Genomic DNA, 19919 nt, shown 5'->3' with positions numbered 1-19919 from the left:
TACTGTGTCCCTGAACACGGCCGTGCTTTTCCCTTCTCTGAACTCCTGGAGGATAGGAGGGGGCTGCCAGTGCAGCCCTCTGGCAAAATACAGACAGCAAGAATCAAATCTGTGGTGTTCAATTGCAATGCCAAAGACAAACCATCCTCCTCTGCTCTGTCCTGTGGTGCCAAGGTGACATCAAGGACCAGAATCTCAATCCACTGCTGAGTGTCAGAAAGTCCATGGGAACAAGTGGGAGAGAAGGGTCAGATTTACAGCACGTTTTTCCATAATTGTGGAAAATATTGGAGCCTCATGTTCAGGAGAGGTTCCTAAAATTCCCTGTCCCCACCTCCTGCCCCTGTTTCTGAGCATTTTTCATTCCTCTTTTCCCAAGGAATTTGCAGTGATCTTCTTTCTACCCCTGGAACTCATCTCCTGGGCAGTCATTCTCCAGCAATGGAGAATGGGTCTGGCCCTTGGATAATTTGCTGTCAATCTTTGACACTGTAAACTCTAACACACATAAATCCTGTCATCATCTTTTCCTTTTTGTTTTTTTTTTTTTTTAACTTTAAGAAGTCCATGGCATCTAAACTCCTTGAAGTTACCTCTCTGCAAGGCATCCTGTAGCTTTGGAGGTGCAGTTGGGGCAGAAATTGAGGGCAAGGCATGTCTGCTGAGGTACCAGGGTATTTTGCATTGCAGAGCCCCATGTTCATCCCAGGAGTTGTTGCTAGTGCCATAACGAAGCTCAGCCCCTTTCAGTCCCTAGGATGGGGTGCTTGGGAGTATCTTTCCTGGCTGTCACCAGTTAAAGGCCACAGACATTGCCAGTCCCATCATGTTGAGCGTGATGGTATGATTGTTTATGGTCTATTGTGAATGACACTCCCTTTGGAAGGGAGCAGCTGTGCCTTAGCTGGATTTTGCTGGGATGAGTTCATGGCAGTCGCAGCCATAGGGGAAATCTGATATGGGATGGTGCCCGCAGCCCCCTAGGACAGAGCTATATAATGTGTCAAACAGGCTGAACTGGTAAAAGTGGGAGGCTCTTCCACATCCTGAGTGGTATTGCCTGTTAGAGAAAAAGTGTCCTTCTGCTGCTGTCACCTTCTTCAGGCCCCTGGATCATGCTAAACTGGGTTGTCTATGCCTGATGAGAAACTGGGCAGCTTGGCTGAGACTGTCTGTTCTCCTGAGCACAAGAGACACAGATGCCCTTGCACCTACTGCTGCCAGGGTGCTGAGCTTTGAAGACCACCTTAATTGCTGGTTGCTTGAAGAGTGCAGACCACCAGCTGCATGGGTAGTTGAAGATTATTTTGTCCACATTATTGCCCCGTGCTTCTTTCAAACCTATTTGAGATACCTATGCTTCCTGCACCACCAGGCTCCCCACGGCTCCTGGTCCTGTGCCCATCTGCTCTCAAGAGTGTCCTGACTCTCAGAGATGAGAGAGGAGGGCTGGGGTGGGGGGGACTCAGCCTAACGCCCCGCCAGAGACGGCATCTGTCCGTCGCGTTCCTCTGCGGAGCTGTGCAGGGAGCAAGGAAGAGCGTGTCGGAGGGAGGGAGCCTGCGTGCGAGGCTGCTGTGCCACACCAGCCTGCCTTTGTCTGCCGTCTCCTCTCCCTTCGGAGAGGCCAGCCTGGCTGGGGATGGGAGCTGGGAGCCTTCCCAGCGCCCCATGTCTGCGGTTAGCTGGTGAGGACGGAGTGGGAGCACGGGCAGCCACCCCCGTCTCGTTTGTGCTGCAGGAAGGAGCAGCCGGGGGAATTTGAATGAGGCTGAGAAAAAAGGGAGAGACAGTGAGCGCGGAAAGGATTTGGAGGGAAGATGCTGGAAAGTAAAGCTAGCACTTGCGCCCTGAGCTGAGAAGTTGCTGGAGAAGCGGGACAAGAAAGGACAGAGTGGCAGGAGTGAATAGCAATGCTGGGAAGCTGGATGCCCGCAGAGCAGTTCCTTTGCTCCGATCAGCTTGTTGGGGAATCTGCATGATTTTAATGTACGTTTTTCTAGCTGGTGTTTGCAACAATTCCCTGGGGCTTAGTGATGAAACAGGTTTTCTTTCTAATTTCTCCCTCAAACAAGCATGCAGCTGTTTAATGTGCAGCTGGTTGTGAGACCACATGCGTGGCTACACAAGTCACACCAAGTCCCAGCGCAGGTAGGTTATCGTGGTGGTGTGAATCTGTGGTGCCGTTTGTTGAGCAGGACTGCAACATTAACTATTGACAGATGCATTTATTAATATCCTTTGGCTTTATTACGTCTGTTAGCTGACATGTACCTGGCTTAAACATTATTCAGTCTGAAAAGAACATCCTTTTTTCCTTTAATAGCCTATATAAACAGAAAACGTAGATGTGGCGGTGTCATGCTTTGGATCCCTCTGCTGTGACAGCTTCCCAGCTGAGATGGAAGCAGGGGGCAGGGGTAGTGTGGCATCCTGCTTTTCTCTCTGAGGCTCTTGGTGTGTGTTCCTGGACCATGAGCCAGCTCGGCTGGCCACAGTGGGACAAGCACTCTGTAAGCATCATGAGCCAGCTCAAATGATAAGACAGGGGACGGGGCAGACAATACCTACCAACAAAACGTGGTGGTGAGCAGTGAGAAAGAGCAGACCTAGTTTGCAGGTCCCGGAGGCTTGATGTACATATGAGTACATCATATGAGTACATATGGGCATGTGAGTGTGCTCTCCCTTGGTTGCTAATTCTGCTTACAAGTGACAGGGGAAAGGGACAGGTTGTACACACACTGTGCATGTGAATACATACGTCCCATGCGGGGCTGATTTTGGCTTTTGTAGGGTGTTTTTAGTGAACCCATTCTGCAAGAACGTTCTCCCCTCTGCAGCCTGTGTGATACTCACAGCCAGCTGGTAGAAGCTGTGGGTTTGTTTGGTTTTTCCCTTCCCATCCCCTCCCTCTCATTATTGGAAATGAAAGGAGGTAGAGGCAGGGATGAGGCTGTGCATTGCGCTGTGCTTTGTTCTGGCCCCACTGGCAGCATCCCAAGCCTGGTGATGAATGAGCTTGTTGCATGAGATTCTCCACTGAGGCTTCAGCATCTCTAATAAGGTGGCCAGCGTTTCACTGTCCTCTGCGCCTGCCTCTGCTTTATTAACTGCACCACAGCAATATTAAGCTGGAGCACTGGGCCAGCATGATCAGAAGGAGGCAGGAGGCTGAGGTGGGGGTGGAGGGAAGAAGATACCAGCATAGCATGGGAGAAGAGCACGCACGGAGCAGGAGAACGAGGGCAGCAGCGGGCGATTGAAGCAGAGGATTAAAAAATGGGTTCCTGCTGGACTGATGCATGCAGCTCTGCACAGACCTGCTGCCGGCAATCAGGGAGGCAAAGGATGTTCAGGGAAGGGCAGGCAGAGCCAGACCTTGGCCTTAATGTCTCTGTCTGCTGGACCTGTGCTAGTGACTGCAAGCTGGCACCTGCTCTGTGTGCATAGAGCAAGCGGCTGGCTGGAGCTGTCCCCTTTTTCTCCCTTGCACTAATTTCATGCCCTTTAAACTGTGCTGGCAGCGCACCTGGCCCTTTCTCCTGAGGGCTGCAGCTAGCTTAGGGGAGACATTTGGCCCATGCTGCTTTTCACCCAGAAGAGCCAGTCTTTCCAAAGACATCCCAGGCCAGTTCTGTCAGGATGCCAGGACTGTAGGGACGGTAGTAAGGATGTGCGGAGGGTGGCCTTGCTGGCAGCCAGCTGCTGTGTCTGTCCAAGTTGCAGGTTGAATAGAGACAGGACACAGGCTGAGAGAAGAGTTGGGTCCGAAATATTTGGTGGAGGGAAAAGACCCTCGCAAAACTTTTCCCCTGTGCTCCAAGAGGAGGTACATGTTGTGCCTTTCCCATTACCTGGTAATCCAGGTCTCTCCTGGGAAGCAGGACAGTTGTGACCTATGGGGAGTATATGTGCCTTTATTAATTCCTATTTCACAGCCAAACCTGTGTGGCAGCCAGGTATTTATTTGGTTAAACCTACGTGCCCCTGAGAATAGACTCAACTGGGGGATCTAGAGCTTTGCAGTCCAGACTGGAGGCTGATTTCTCAGTTTGTCCTGGATTAGGTGATGTGGGAGAGTAAGTGATTTGACATTGCTCCCAGAGGCTTTAGATACCCAAATTCCACCTAACTCCCAGCTGAGGTGGAATTTGCACTGTCTGAATCTCACCCTCAGGCTTCTCTCCGACTCTCCATTTTATTTCTCTTCTAAAGGTTATGTCTAGACGAGGGAAATGGCTCCAGACCTCCTCCTATTTGCTGGCTGCCTTCCCAGTGCCTTGGCTTATGGCAGCCTGCGGGGAGGAGCTGCCACCAGCCCCCCCCAGTCAGGCTCCGCTCCCCAAAAACCCCCATGCCAGGAGCCGTACCACTCCAGCCTCCTGCTTCTGGCTTGTGACCCCTCCTCTCCTCCCAGATAATTGGGAGACTGGTGCTAATGATCCCAGGTGAGATCGCTGCCGCTGAGAGCCAGCTCCGCTCTTGCTTGGCAGAGTGGGGGTGCGGAGGGCGGGCAGATGGGAGGGCTGAGCGGTAGGCATGCCAGTTGGACCAGTACCCAGCTTGCATGCGTGCAGATGGGACGTTGTTGATACGAATGGATCCTGGCAGCATCCCGGTACCAAGTTCATGCTTGGTTCCCAGAGGCACTGCCCTTGTCCTGCCCACCAGGACTGCTCCCAGCTGCCTTGCAGGAAGGCACCGAGCTTGGGGGAAGGCACCAGAGCAGTTCCTGGCCCTCTGACCCATCTTGCTTGGGGGAGGAGAAGGAGGAGGAGGGTGCAGAAAGCAGTTCCTCAAGCAACTTGCACCCTGATCTGTTTAGGTACAAAGGTCTCTTTTAGGTACAATCTGTAAGGCAGGTACAAAGTTGTTCACTGTGAGAACCACATGCAGCCACGGATTCTCAGGGGCCAGTCCCTACCCCAATGTGGTACCATGCCAGGATCTGGTCCAGTCCTTCCCCTTCACTTGGGAGCACCATCCAAACTGTGGGCAGATCAACTCAGGTGAGGAGGTGGGTCCTAGCTGTGTTGGAAATGAACAGGGCCCTGGTACGGGAAGCTCTCCAGTGGCAGCCATTGCTTCTGAGTTTGAACTTACAGTTATATATCTTAGGGCTGGAGGCAGGCAGAGGAGGGATTGCATGTGCCTGTTTTTACCAAGCACCACATCTGCATTGCTCCCTTGCCCTGCCTTGCTAATGGCTTTCGCTCCTGGCGTGCCCTTGCTCCATCTTCTTGCCCCACTCTCTCCACACTGACAGATTTGCTGTAAACCTTCCTCCCTGCATCCCTGTACCAGTCATCCTTTAACTTCGGAGTCAATGATGAACACTGAGCCTGCCTATCAGGAGAATTGCCTTTGCGATGAAACCTGTCAGCCCAGAGGATACATCAAAGGCAGGGAGAGGCTTAGTGTCTGGGCCATGGAAAGCCCTGCCAAATGTCTTTTTTGGACCATCGTCCCCAATAACATATCAAGACCAAATCTTGCCACAAGGATCCAGGCACTGCACAGCAACAGGCAGGAAATCGTATCTTCACAATGCAATCCTTGTTCTCGTCCTTCCCCCACCAAGCAAGCATCGCTGTGGCAGGGAAGTTTCACTGACACGTAATTCATCATTTTTAGTGGTGGTGATTTTGATAATGATATTTTTCCCATTGTTTTCTTGAAAATTCCCTGCTGCCTTAGCAGACTGAACAATGTTCAGGCTGGTATGGTTCAGCTAGTGTGGTTCAGCTCCTTCCTCAGTGGGCACCAGAGAAAGAGGGAGCCTATGGGTGACTCCAGAGGACACTGACTTGAACTAGACCCCTTGCTCTGGTCTGCAGAGGCAGCATGGGCTAGGATTCAAGGTGGACCCTGTGGAAGGGTGCTGAGGAAGCATGGCGGTAGGCAGGTCCCAGCGAGGCACCAAATGAAATGTCACAGGGCCCAGGCAGCAAATGAATGAATTCTGCAGCAGTGGCTGTGAACTGAAGGGTGTCTTGGCAAAATGCCATGCTGTGTGTGCACAGGACCTTGGTGCACTAATGGACGTGAGTCGGATTCATTCCTCTCCTCTCGGAGACATTGGTTTCGACACAGAGTTGCTCCAGGACCCGTAGTTCAAGTTGCCCCCCCAAGTCAGGAGGATCCCAAGGCTTCCCTTCAGGGAGAGCTCCAGCTTCTGATCACTGTTTTGTACCAGGGATGGGAATTTTCAAACCAATCCTGCATGAAGGTCTCATCGATTGTCTGTATAGGAAGAGGAGGAATAGGGTGTTAGATGGTGGATAGGATCCCCCAGGTTTCCAGTTTCAGGATTTTTGTAATACTGTGGGTTCTTTTTCTCTGCAGCTGGCTCAGAGAAACACCATCCAAACCTTCATTCCTGTGCAGAAAATGGAGAAAGGCCTGTTGCTGGAGCACATCTTGCCCAACCTGAAAGTGCCTCAGAGCTACGAAGTTCGCCTGACGCCCATCACCAGCTTTGGGGCTGGAGATATGGCTGCCCGCATCATCCGGTACATGGAACGTAGGTGTCTCCTCCTCGGTCCTGGCTACGAGAGCAGGTCCGAGCCTCAGGCCTAGGGACATGGGCATGCATAGACGTTGTCTCCTGTGACCCTTGGGTGGATCTCTCTGCTGTATGGAGTTTTGATGGCACGGTGCTATCATGTTTGGCCATATTTTGGCTGTTGCCATCAATGCAGAGCAATAGGTAGAGACCTGTGAGGGCCAATCTCCACTCATCCTTCACTCAGCAGCTCTGACTTCCACACTCTGCTCTGTGGGCAGCAGAGCCCCAAAACCTTAGTCCTCAGTCAAGCCAAAGGGAGGTTTAGATTGGACATTAGGAGAAATTTCTTTACTGAAAGAGTGGTCAGGCCTTGGAACAGGCTGCCCAGGGAAGTGGTTGAGTCACCATCCCTGGAGGTATTTAAAAGACATGTAGATGAGGCGCTTAGGGACATGGTTTAGTGGGCATGGTAGTGTTGGGTTGATGGTTGGACTCGATGATCTTAGAGGTTTTTTCCAACCTTAATGATTCTCTGATTCTATGATTCTAAGCCATGCTGCAGCCTCCCGTGGCACAATGGAGTATTTTAGAGGACAGCCACTGGACACTGCATATCAGCCACATGCCCGTAAAAGTAAGAGGATTTCAGGGGGGCTTCAGTTCTTTCCAGAGCTGAATGCACAGTTCCTTTCCTGACTAGTCGCTACTAAACCTGTTGCTCTGTTCAATACCCTGAATCCCAGATCACCCCATTGATATACATTGACCATGCTTCTCTCCCCAGCATCCTAACAGCTCACAACTCTCCCCATTCCCACAACCCTATGTTTTCTTTATTCCCCTCAGGAGTTTGGACCCTGTATTTCAGCAGAAAGTACACATCCCTCTCCTCCTATGTTTGCATGATTTCACACAACCCTCTTGTCCCGTGGAGTGACGACGTGTCTGGTGTCCCCAGCATACCCATTGTCTCAAACTTCCACAGTGTCTCAAACTGTTTTGATGTCCCTCTTAGATACCAAGCTTTGTATTTTTTGTACCAAGCTTTGTTTTTGGGGTTTTTTTTTTTTTCCAAGCTTTGGTATCTAAGTGGGTGCTATCTCCGTGGGTGCTCCAGAAAGAAATTGCTTGGGTTGCCAGAAGGGTTCCCCTGTGCAATCCTGGGATCACCCCTTTGGTGGAGTTTTTTTAAGGTCTGTTGCTGCTTGGATCGTCAGCATCTTGTTCCATCACCAAGGCAGATGCTGAGCACTGCTGTTTCACAGGGATGCTGCTAGGAGATTTGTGCATCTATGACCTTTCTTGATGTGTGTGTTTTATTTTCAGATTTTGATTGTGATTTGCGATTTGAGGGAGTACTACCTGTTCTGACTTGTTTTTCTGTTTCCTCTTCCAGCAATCAACTATCCCAACCCAACAGGTAAGCAACAAGACCTTTGTATTTATGTTTTGAATGTAATGCATGTTAGTCAAATATTTCAGCAGATCAGGAAAGCCAAACAGCTGGAATACACAGCTGGCTTTGCCAAATCTTTTTTCCCCAAAAGAGGATGAAATTGTATATAGTAATGCTTCCAGTAAGTAATGCCATTTATTGTACCTTCAGTTATTGCGAGGAGATATACGCCAGACATATGCCTCCCACTGACACCTGATATCTCTGTGACTGGATAGGCTGTGATCTTGAACCCACCCTACCCCTAACACTAGCAACCTGCATCCAGTAAGCAGGTTATTAAATGTTCCCCAAAATACCTGTTTTTGAGGAATGTATATCCCCCATCCTCTTCTGATCAGGAAAGATACCACTTGACATCTCTGCAGGCTGGTATGGAGTGTTCTCTGGCTCAGATCTGGTTCTTCTTGCAGACTCCTTGAGCACAGTCCCTTTCTTCTTTCCCTCCAGTGTTATCACTGTTTACTTGCTTATTTACCTTCTGGTCATTCCTGCCAAGACGCAGGCCCATCTTTATCGAGCACCCAGAGTTCCCATTGATTTTGAGAGCAGAATGCACAACGTCTCAGAATGATAGTCTGTAATAAGAACATGATGGTGCCCATCAAGCATAAAAGAGGATTTCTAGCGTGCTGTAAGTAGCGGTGGAGTGATCTTCAGGGGATGAAACAAAGTCCCTTTGCTTCATTTTTTGGATATAAGCCCAGGCAAAGCTCTTGGGCAGACTACTTGCTGGTGGTCCATGAGGAGCAGGTGGTTCCATGTAGCTGTTTCTTTCTCCCTGTTTCCAGCTGCTGAGTCAGCATTCAATATTTTATCTATTACTCTGTGTATGTGTAGGTAAGTGCTACTGCTGCATGCAGGGTAGCAATGGGAAGGAGAAGCCAGGATTAGGCAACAGTGGCCAGGAATTAGGTTATCTTGTTAAGGCAGCCATGAGGCATTCACTCTTGCAAGTTCACAGTCTGAGGATGGTTTGATGAACCACAGTCTGCCTGAAAGCAGACTCATATAAGCTCATATAAGGAGCTTCTTATAGAGTCAGAGGGATTTTGTGGCACTAATTCCTGATTCCCTTTGCTTTGCTTTTCCCTGCTTTCTGATCCTCTTTAAATATTCTCCATAGAAGACTCACTGGGAAACACTGAGCGTATTGCCAGGGACCCACTCCAGAATGTGTCCCTCAGTACTCACTGGAGGAGGCAAGCATCCCAGCCCGCAGGAGGAAGTGACAAAATCTGGCCTTTTGCCGTTTGCTTTTACACTATATAAATCACTGGTAAAGCCAGAGCAACTGCGGTCCTAATTGTATCAATCTCTTGGGGTCTTTGTAAACTGAGCCTTCAGACTGCTCGCCTGGGGTTGCTTTGGCACCTTGACTGAGACCAGAGCGACTGCATGAAATTTGCCTACGGCGGAGGATAACTCAGCCACGCTTGTATTTTCATGCAGTAAAGCCAACACTTAGGGTTTCTCCTTGATACAAGTTACCCGGCCTGTGCTGGATATTGGGACCTCTGGGTCAGTCATCAGGGTCTTGCCCGTGAGTTCACGCCTTGAGATTGACTGCCTAAAGTTGCACCCACCGCACTTGCTTTCAGACCTGCTGCCAGTGAAATATGAGCCCAAAGGCTCTTAGCTCTGTCTCTGGGCCACAGCTCAGTTCCCAGACTCTCATCCCAGTAACATGGAAGTCCCTGCTACTACCTCTTATTTTCCCACTTCCCCTGCTACCACCACCCCCAGGGAAAAGGGTTGGGACAGGATTGTAAGGGGATCCTCACGCTAGGCTGCCCAGCCAAATTCTGGGAGCAAACACTGAGAGCTCTCAAGTGAAAGGCAAAGATTAGATGATTAATGCCTCTGGCAGCCTGATCCAAGGGCGTGCACAATAGTGATTAATTTACAAACTCTGAGAGTCACTTAATACAATTATTTCTTCATGCATTTTCTCTCTCAGCCTAATAAGATGTTAATGACATTGGGGCAGGCATGCACGTGGCATCATTATAGAGCCAGATACTGGGATTGTAAAGCAAAAGCAAAGTAAGAGCAGAGGAAGTGATCAAAAGACATTGAGAATTTCAAATATTTAGAGGTTAGCAGTAAGACTGACCATAACTCTTAAAAATCAGTTAATCTGGTTCTAAAAACCAGAATTTAACTTTAAAAAACTGTCTTAGAATTATCTGAATTCTAAGGTATTACCTTAAAGATCTCAGAATAACCGATCATTTTAATGTCATGACTAAATTCCAGTGCTGGGGAATCTGCTCTTTCCTTTTTACCTCTCCCCTGCAATTTCATTTGGATATAGTCTTCACTTTCTAACCCAAACCCTGCAGTGCTGCCCCGCAAGCTATTCCAGCTCATCAGCAGTGAATGGTTTGGTTTCCCTGGTTCTAGCAGATGTAGCCTTACAACCTTGGTGATGAGGGCATTAAGAAGCATATGGGATTGATGTTTTTTTTTCTTTTGTCTGGTGTGTCTTGCCCTGCCAGAGCAGCAACACTATTTCTCATATATCTGCAGTCTGGCTGTGTGTAGTGCTAAAATGTTTTGGGATCATGGACAAGTATGGTGGGTGGTTATCAATACCAGATGCTGGTTGTTGTAGATTGCCCTGGCTCATTGCTTACTGTCTAGTGCTTGTGTGTCTTGTCTCTGGCAACGCCTCATAGTCCAGAGGAATCTGAGCTTGTTGCCCCGGTATGAACATGTGGGAATGAGATGTGAGCCTGGTGTTTAGAGTTGGATTCCTCAAATCTGTGCCCATTCGTCAGGAATGTGTGTAACGCAAAGGTTAAAAAAAGGTGACTGCCACCAATTCCTTGTATTGTGATGGCAAATAGGATTGTCTGGGCGATATTATTCCCTTGTCGCAGATGGAGATATTAAAGCAGATGGCAATACGGTATGACCCAACCAGTTTTATGGTATTGTGAAGCTTTCTTCCATTACGGGTTATAAATGCTTTAGAAACTTACTATGGAAAAGGCTGTTAAATACTGTTTCTTAGATCCCAACGTACTTTGAAGTCGCAATACGGTTTTCATTGTCTTCATTTTCTGGATGGGGAAACTGATCTCCAGAGGGAAGGTGATAGCCTGTGGGTCACACAGCAGGTCTGCAACAGAGCTGAGGCTCGGAGCATGGTCCCTTATGCTCCAAGCCAGTTTCAGTCATCAGACCACAGCTAAATGACAAAGGCAATTTTATTCGTGTGTGCTCCATCTGCTATTCACCCATAGTCTGCAGCTAGAATAGGATTATTATTTTTTGCATTCATCTGGCAGCCAGAATTTCAGGACCAAGGATGGCTTCCCCCTAAGGACTTTAAATGAAAACCTCCATTATGTTTCTCAAGAAAGCAAAAAAGAAATGCTAATAGCCACGGCAGAGAGTCTCTCCCCTGGGAATGCAGGGAGGTGTCTGTAACTGGGAGCAAACATCTCTGCACTTTGAGCTGCCACCACTGCAAAGCCTGCCAAGAAAATCTGTTTGGTGAAGACAGCGCTAACTCCAGCCTTTGAGGGACCAGCTCCCCTGCCACCTCCACCTCGCCTCTAACAATCCAGAGAACAACTTCTGTGTTCAATATTTAAATCCACTGTTTAATTTTTAAACAGGAAGCTTCCTTTGCACCATGTGAGTCTGCAAGAAGGTTTGCTTCACACAGCCGAGGTCAACAGTTAGGTCACCGCTGTGGCCTCTGACACACAGCAGGTCATTTAAAGGTTTTCTTTTTGGCTGAATCTGCCGAGTTTCTCCTGGTGAGCCTTGCTGATAACCATCCAGAGTGATGTGCTGGTGGTGTCCCAAACATCTCCTAGTTATTCGGGGCATCTCCACTTCTAACTCGGAGAAATACTGGAGCTTTGCCTTCCTGTGGCTTGTTTTAAACCAAAGGACCAGGAGTCAGAGCACTTGGGTTCTGTTTCCAGCTTTGGCACTGCCTGCTGTGACCTTAAACGTGTCTCTCTATACTTCTGTGCATCTGTTTCCTCATGTGTAATGCAGGAGATACATAGAAAGAGGCATTGCTACCTCACAGAGATATTAAAAAGCCTTGTTCATTAGTTGTTGCAAAGTGCCTTGAGATCCCAAGCTAAGCAGAGGGAATGTGCTGCAGTTATAAACTCCCGCACAGCAAATGGTGTTGCACATAAGCCTGATCATGCTGTGGTATCTGTGGTGCATAGGACCCTTCTCTATTTTATGCTCTCTGCGAGAAGTGTTGCATTCTGGAAGTAGCTGCATCTGAGTGAAAGGAGAGAATGGAGTCAGGGCTCTGTTTTGGCATTAAAAGATCTCTCTCCAAGCTTTCCAGTCGTCTTCTCTGAGCAGTCCCATCCCATGGGACTTCTTACAAATGAAGCACATAGTCCATCAGCTGGCATGACCAGCCCTTGGCACTAAGTTGGGAATACTGTCCTCAGTCCTCTTGTCTTGCACAGCTCTCTCTGATCTCCAGCTAAGCTTGGGCTTTCCCCTTAATCTGCATCTCCTTTGGTTTCTGTGCCTCGTCCTTTGTGGATTTGTTCCCTCTCAATCAGTTGCCTGGCTGGCCTCTGTGTTACAGCTTTCAGCTCTGCTTTCCACCTGATATTCCCTGTTAAGGGAATTTTGTGCTGGAGAAAGGTGTCACCTTTCTCCTCTGAAGGTCCACGTGCACAGGATCAGAGGTGCAAACCATCCCGGTCCCTTTAATTGCAAAAGGACAGTCACAGTGGATCCTGCTGTGTAGGATAATGCCATTGTAAGAGAAAACTTGAGTCTTCTAACTGCAGCTGGCAACCTGTGAGCTGGAGCCACGCAAATGTTTGTCTTCGGTGCAATGGAGAGAAGCTGCGGTGTTAGATCAACCCAGCAATATCAGAAAGCTTGTGGGCTCCAGCCCCTCCCCTGAGGACCAGTGGGTGTCTGGTGCAGCCACGAACTCCCTCCTCTCAGCCACAAGGGCTCGGGAAGGACCCCTAGAAGCTGCTTTCTCACCCTTTTCCCCCTCCATCTCCTTGTGCTGGGGACGAAAGGGGCCTCCCAGCCCACACAGTTGCCCTGCCTCAGACCCCGCAGGCACCTGCCCTGTCCTCTGCTCCCCTCTCCTCCCTCCTCCTTCAGCTCCAGCTGCCATGTGGCCCCCTGTGCTGGGCACTTCGGAGCAGTGGCTAATTTGGATTAGGATGCTAATTAGAAATGAGCAGATTGAACGGAAAGCACTTAGCCAGGGTTAATCAGCAGTTAAATGGCCAGCCCAGCCGAGCTCCCGATGCTGTGCTCAGCTCGCAGGCGCGGCGTGTCCTGCTGAGCTTACAGAAAACCCAGCTTCCCTGGTCCGTGTTGGCGGAGACATTTTGCGGGCCACAGCAGGGCCTCCTCTTTTCTCACTGCTTTGGTGGGATGCTGGAAAGAGACAGGCAAGAAGGAGGAACAACAACGTGGAGACCCCATTTCCCTACCACAGGGGTCTGCAGGCTTTTGATGTCTGTTTGGATGACGGTTGTTATCATTTCCAAATGGGAGGGGACGGGGAGGGCCTTAGCTGCAGGGTAGGAACCGGGAGGTGCAGCAACTCAGGGTCAAAATGCTGTTCATTTCGTGGGTAGTCTCTCCTCTTTGGTACAAGATGGCAGCTTTTGGTGGCCATGGTAGGTGTAATAAGCTCCTACCATCACAACGTACCACGTCTGGAACTTTTGGCCCTGGCATTGCAGAAAGCTTCCCTTGCCCATTCCATCCTTGGCATCCAGCCCATAGGTTGCTGACTCTGCTCTGCCCTACGTGTCCTGCCAGAGTCACCCATGCTAGGACAGAGACCCTTCTGCCCAGGAACCAGACAAAACCACTACTGAAGATACAGGAATGCAGGAGCCCAAGTAGGCATTTGGGCTTCTCTTCATCTGGGCATGATAACAGGAACAGTGTGGGGGTAAACCCCCAAAAGTTGAGTCTTGCACCAGCATGCCATGGATGATGTTTCTAGCACATCCCAAACCCTTACCAAGAGTCTTGTTTTCCTTTCTGTATGTCTTCTTTCATGGCTTTTAAGTACTTTATCTTTCAGTTTCATAGCACACCTCCTTGCTCTTATATAAAGGCAGAAGGTAAAGAGATCTGTGCTTACTGTGTCTGCACCACGCGCGAGGTCTGAGATCCCACTCTCAGCCCATTCTCCAGCTCCGGTGTCTGCCCAGGGACCTTTCAGAACACAAAGCAATTTTCACATCAGGTCTTGGACCTGTTTTCTCTTTCTCTTCTTCGTGTTTCCTCCATCACTCTCCTACTGTGTCAGCAGTGCAAAGCTGGTTCTTGGCCTTTGTTTTTGTGGCTCAGGAACTACCTTTTTACCACAAAGATTACCGTCTTCAGCTTGGTCAAGTCCAATTCATTCCAATCTCTGCAAGTCCATATTGGGTTATGTCTATGCACAAGATTTTTCACCTGTCTTAGAATATTGCTGTAGGGTGTGACTGTCTTGTGGTAGTAATAAAACCGAGCCCTATTGCACATGGGGTTGATCCTACATAAAAATCTTTTACCTACATGACTTATTCTGTTAGGGGAACCAGCATAAGCTGCAATATCAAATGTGCCTTTTAACTGGTATAAATTGGATGTACTCTGGCTAAATGACACATTTGTAGCATTGAGCTGACCTCTTCTCCACAGCTGATTTTTTTCATGAATGCCGTAGTTTAGTTTAATATATAGCCCAAAGGGGGGTCATCTGCTGGTGCTTTTTCCTCTCTCCTGGGGAAATTATTCTACCATCAAGTTGTTCTGGTTTAAAAGCCCTTATGGCCTGGTTGTCTTCAATGCTCTTTTTACCCTCCTCTACATTTGCCCTGTCGGACCTCCCAGCAGAATCTCTCTTTCTCTTTAGCCCTAATAGCCTTCCCTTCTTCCATTTCATCAGACCATCACATCCATCAACCTGGATTAACCCTTCCGTAATCATACTAATCACGGATATCTTCCTTTTCAGCCTCTTCCTGAGGTCGGGGGCTGCCCATCTGTCCCCAGCTTGATGCAGAGCCATGGTGGTGGCGTAGCAGTGCTGTGCAACTTGCTGCAAGCACCCCGGCAGCCTTGGGGAGGAGGTTTGAAAAGCCGCAGGCTGACCAGCCTCTTCCCTTCCCCGCAGATAACACCTGCCGCTTTGAGGACGAGAAGATCTGTGGCTTCGTGCAAGACAAGATGGACAACTTCGACTGGACCCGGCAGAACGCCCTGACCCAGAACCCCAAGCGCACTGTCAACACGGGGCCCCCCACGGACATCAGCGGTACGCCGGAGGGTAGGCACACGTCTGGGTTTCTTTTGGCTTGTCAGGAGTCCTACGGCTTTGGGAGCCAGTGGACTGCTGATCTGCTTTCCACACAACACGCTTCTCCTCTGCACAGGGTGCAGGGAGCAAGCAGTTAATTTGCATGTTACTGATTGGCATTAAACACACAATTAAAACGCCCACGACTTTGTTTAAGGGAATAGTGTGAGCATTCGTTCTTGTTACCAGCTAATTGCCTGCTGCCTAATGCCCTTGTCCGATTTGATGCTTGTTTTGAAGTCAAAAAAGGATAAACAAGTAGGAGAACATCTCTAACACCTAGAAATGGTGTTAAAAAAAACAGGCCCTGCTGGTTTTAACCAGCTGATTTCTCAAAGAAGGTCTCAGGAAGGCAAACAGATCTCCTTAGTACCAAGCAGGAGCATGAGAGACCAGGCGGGAGCTGCCTGCGGGGTGGCAACAAGTGCCTCACCTCTAGCTGGAGGAGACCGGTGTTGTGTATTGCTCACGCTAGCTGTACATGGCGTATATGCTCCCATTTTAGCTGGATATTGCTTTCCCCTTTCTCTAACGAGCAAAGTAAATTTGTATGCAAGCACAAATCTTTGAACTCCGAAAAAATGGGAAACATCCAATGGCCAGCTAAGGAAATGGCTTTTCCCATTAGTGTTCAGTACACCAGCCTGATCGAGCATTGAAAACGATGCCAACAAATTAAATAGCTAATTTGTTCCTCCCTGGGTTGTTAACAACTACTTTGGTATTGTTCTCTTTAGATAACAATATTGTTTAGGCCAGATATACCGAATCCTCCCTCCCTCTGCTTGAGGCAGAGAAATTAGGCTGGAATGGTTTCTCCCTCGTCTTTCTGGTTTTCTCCTTACACAGTGCAGTCAGCTCTGAGGCTCCTCGGGCTGCAGGAGAAAGGCTCATTTTGCACCCAGCCAGATGTGTGTGTGCATGTTCAGGGACTCATCTGCTGCATGCGCTTACAGCAGGTCTGCTGATGCCCGTCTCTCCTGCTTTCCCCTGAATACTGCAGAGGCAGGGGAGGCACTGCAGACACCCTGCAAGTGTGTCTGGCCGGGATCACGGTGGGTGCAGAGCGGATGGGAAGAGCAAGGCCATGTCTCTCAGAGAAGGAGGGGTCTCCCAGCCTCCGGCATCCCATTGCTTGCAGAGAGGGAGACCCAGTGCACGCTGCCTTTCCCCACCTTTCCCTCTCGTTCTGTAGGTTATTACATGTTCATCGAGGCGTCCCGGCCCCGGGTGACGGGAGACAAAGCCCGGCTCATCAGCCCCCTCTACAACATTACTGCCAAGTATTACTGTGTCTCCTTCTACTACCACATGTACGGGAAGCACATCGGTGAGTACCCTCCGGGGAAGGGTAACCCCAGCCTAGTGCAGGGAAGACCTCCAACCTCCGCTCTGCCAGCCGTGCCTGCGGCCAGCGATTCATGAGTCCTACTCCAGTGTTCAAAGCGTCAGGGTGGGCTGTTGCGTTCAGATACTTGTCCCTTACCCACACCCCTGCAGTGTCGGGGTTGTGAGGCTGTTGCAGCCCATCCTCGGGGCAGTATCTTGCAGTCAGCCATCACCCTTTCCCCTCTGGCTCGCTCCTCCTCTAGCATAAGGCTCCCTACCCTCCACAAAAACGAGCATTGTACCTGTGTGCACACATTTCCCCTGCTCACGGCCACAGCCACCTCGCTTCAGGCAGCAGGACACCAGGTGAACAGTCTGTCTGTTGGAGAGGAGACGGAGGTGGAGGGGCTTTGTGGGACTGGAGGGCTCTTTAGCAGCCACAGCTATTTTGGAATGGGCAGGATGCATGTTCGCTCAGCTGTGCCGAGGGGCTGTCTGCTCTGCCTGACTCCCTCCTCTCTAACTGTAAGCCTACGAGTGCAGCGAGCACCCCAGAAGCGCCTGGCACACTAATGATTTTCCATATCCAGGCAAGGAGCAATTGCTAATTCGTCACCTCTTGATTATAATTTCATTAATTTGAATAATAGATGCACTCTTCCCACAGCACGCTGGGTTATTAATCACCTGCTGGACTGGAGCCTGACTGAAAAATCAGGGCCCAGGCAGGAATGTGTCCGCCCTTCAATAAGCGGGGTTAATTAACAGCTCTCTGCCTTGGCACCGTTGATGTCATTGGGAGGGAACGCGCTCCCGAGTCCAGCCATCACGCCTCTGCGCGCGTGTGGCACGGCAGAGAGGTTAAGCTGCAAAATCTGGGATCTCCTTCTCTCAGTGGGGGCGAGGCTGCAACCCTGACCCCGTGGGTGCCGGGGGGCAGGGACTGGGCTGCGCTTCACTGAGCAGGTCTCCATCTCTGTCTTTGCTCTGAGGGCTCATGTTTGCTGTCTGCACTCAGAGCCCAGCTAGATTGGAGGTGTTTGCACGCACCTGTATTCCCCCTGCAGATGGGCTGCTCCGTGCCGTCTTCACACCGGTGACGGCAGGTTGCTCAGGCAGAGCACTGTCAGTGTTGGTTCACACCAGGTTTTCCTGGACCTGCTGGTCTTCCTTAGCTGACAGAGTCCAGCTGTTAATGCTGGCTCGCAAACTCCCTTGTTCCCTGCAGTTGTCTGCTGTGGTCAGTTAGCCTTGCCGCCTAATTCCTGCACGACTTCTCCTCGAGGCTTTGAAAGGGATCTCATTCTTTGTGATTGCAATGAAGGGTGGCCCAGAACCGGTGGGAGACTGGCAAGGAAAGAAGATGTGGAGGGAGGTGGCCTCTCTTGCTTTGATCCTTTAGGAATGCAGCTATGTATCATATTTCCAAGTTCATTTCACAGGGAAAGTAAAAGCGCATCAGCTTTTGCTTGCTTTTGGAAGAGCGCCCTGTTTTGCAGCTCCCATGTGGTGGTCTGTCTGGAGATGGGGTGGACTGGACATGCCAGGAGTCAGTTCATTACAGGGTTTTGGCCTTTAGTGTTTTGCTCCACCCACAAATTGCCCAGAGCAAAAGATACAGTGACTCCCAAGACCTAAGAAAGCCGCTGAGTGCCATTTTCTATTCCTCGGGTTCAGGCGCCTTTTATATCTGTTGATTTTTCCCTTCATACTCAATGTTGCTGCCCCTGCCTGCTCCCCATTTTGTCCTTGTTGCACAAAGGGGCTGATAAATTTGTGTGAGGTGGATAGACTCTTTAATGCCATATGATGATTTCCAGGGTGGGTGCTGAGCTGAGAGCGAATAAATTATTTTAAAATTAGATAGAGTCAGAGAATGAAAGAGAAAGAAATGAGAAAAAGTTCTTTTTCTCTTGGCCTGTGGAATATGTGGCTTGGTCTAGCGAACGCACAATATAGCTGTCTGCAAATTGAAATTCAGTACCTGGTATCTGGTCTCTACTATGGAGTTTCTTTCAGGGCCAGTCATGATATTCTGTGGTCATTTCAGCTTTTCTTCTACATATCGGGGCACCAGGGTGAAACTGAGGCCTCTGCAGGGTGGGTGCTGAGCTGAGAGCGAATAAATTATTTTAAAATTAGACTGACTAGATAGAGTCAGAGAATGAATCCTACCTGTATCACATATGCAACAATATGAAGGTAAAGATGGGGTGGCTACAACGCTGGGCCATGTCTTGCTTCCCATATAGCCAGCTATTCCTGATGCCTGCAGACACGGTCCCAAGCCCTGGCCCACCTAGTGCCAGCCCAGTCCTACCAAGCCAGATGCCAGCCCTGCTGAGCCAGCCGTAGCTCTTAGCAAGAGCGTATCAGATTGCTCCTGTTGGCAGACAGTGCCAGCAAGAGGACATCTCCCAGCCCAAGTCTCTCCTAGCAGTTCCAGCTCCATTGTGGAGCAAACCAAAGCTCTGTCACTATGAAAAGAAGCCATATAAAATCCCGACATTTATTTATTTTTTTAATAACGCTTTTATTACCTTTCCCCCCCCTCTACAGAACTTGAAAGCTGGTTTACTCTCACAATTTGACTATAAAATATCCATAGCCATCCAGGCAAATCTTCCCTGGGAGAGTTCCCAGACACTACTCGTTTATAATAGATATGACGAAAGAGAGAAACAGAATACAAATGGAGCGTTTGTAGCCATGGTATAAAATATTCAGCGACTAGCAGAGCAGGGTGATGTTGAATATCTCTCAACTGATGAGAAAGCAGGGTGAAGGGGAGCTCCCTGGAGGCAATTCCTGTTCTTCTGGAGTTATTTGGTCATCGGTTTTCCTTCCTCCAGCCCCCTGTGGAGCAAGCATTCGCATTGCCCTATAATCTTGCCAGCCCAAACACAAAAATCAGGGGGAGGGGAAAGAAAGAAACGCCGTTTCCACCAGGCATTCAAGAACAAGGGTGTCTTGCTTGCAGCAGGCGCAGATATATCAAACGAGGAATTGCTTGCTTTCTTCAGGAGAGGAAGTTAGCCACGGCAGGCAGCGACCAGTCGCCAAGTTCAAAAAGCCTCTTTGTTGAGTTGGCTTGGTGAGTCAGCATCGCAGCTGGGAGCAGATTCTCAAGTCCTTGCTTCAGCCATCAGACTCCTCTTCCTCCCTTCCCAGGGGCTGCCTGGGAGGGGGATGCTTTGAAGGGACAGTGTCCCCGACAGACTGCTCCCACCGCAGTCCTCTGCCACCCCTCTCTCATGTCTCCTAGCTCAGTGGTTGCCAGGTTATGATCTGCATGG

General features: G+C 49.6%; 1 protein-coding gene across 2 annotated transcripts in view; it reads left to right on the top strand.

The window, feature by feature from the left end:
- MDGA1 (MAM domain containing glycosylphosphatidylinositol anchor 1) overlaps positions 1-19919 on the top strand; it is a 143753-nt gene that overhangs the window by 106531 nt on the left and 17303 nt on the right. Inside the window, exons 11-14 of one of the 2 annotated variants that reach the window (XM_075146796.1) lie at positions 6349-6526; positions 7908-7931; positions 15112-15264; positions 16490-16624. In XM_075146796.1, the coding sequence (XP_075002897.1) occupies positions 6349-6526; positions 7908-7931; positions 15112-15264; positions 16490-16624 (490 nt within the window). Of the gene's footprint in view, positions 1-6348; positions 6531-7907; positions 7932-15092; positions 15265-16489; positions 16625-19919 lie in introns of both variants that reach the window. The other variant, XR_012673119.1, reaches the window with a different exon arrangement.

This window comes from Calonectris borealis, chromosome 3, assembly GCF_964195595.1.
Source record: "Calonectris borealis chromosome 3, bCalBor7.hap1.2, whole genome shotgun sequence".
Taxonomy (NCBI): Eukaryota; Metazoa; Chordata; class Aves; order Procellariiformes; family Procellariidae; genus Calonectris; species Calonectris borealis.
This window is presented reverse-complemented; position numbering and strand designations above follow the sequence as displayed.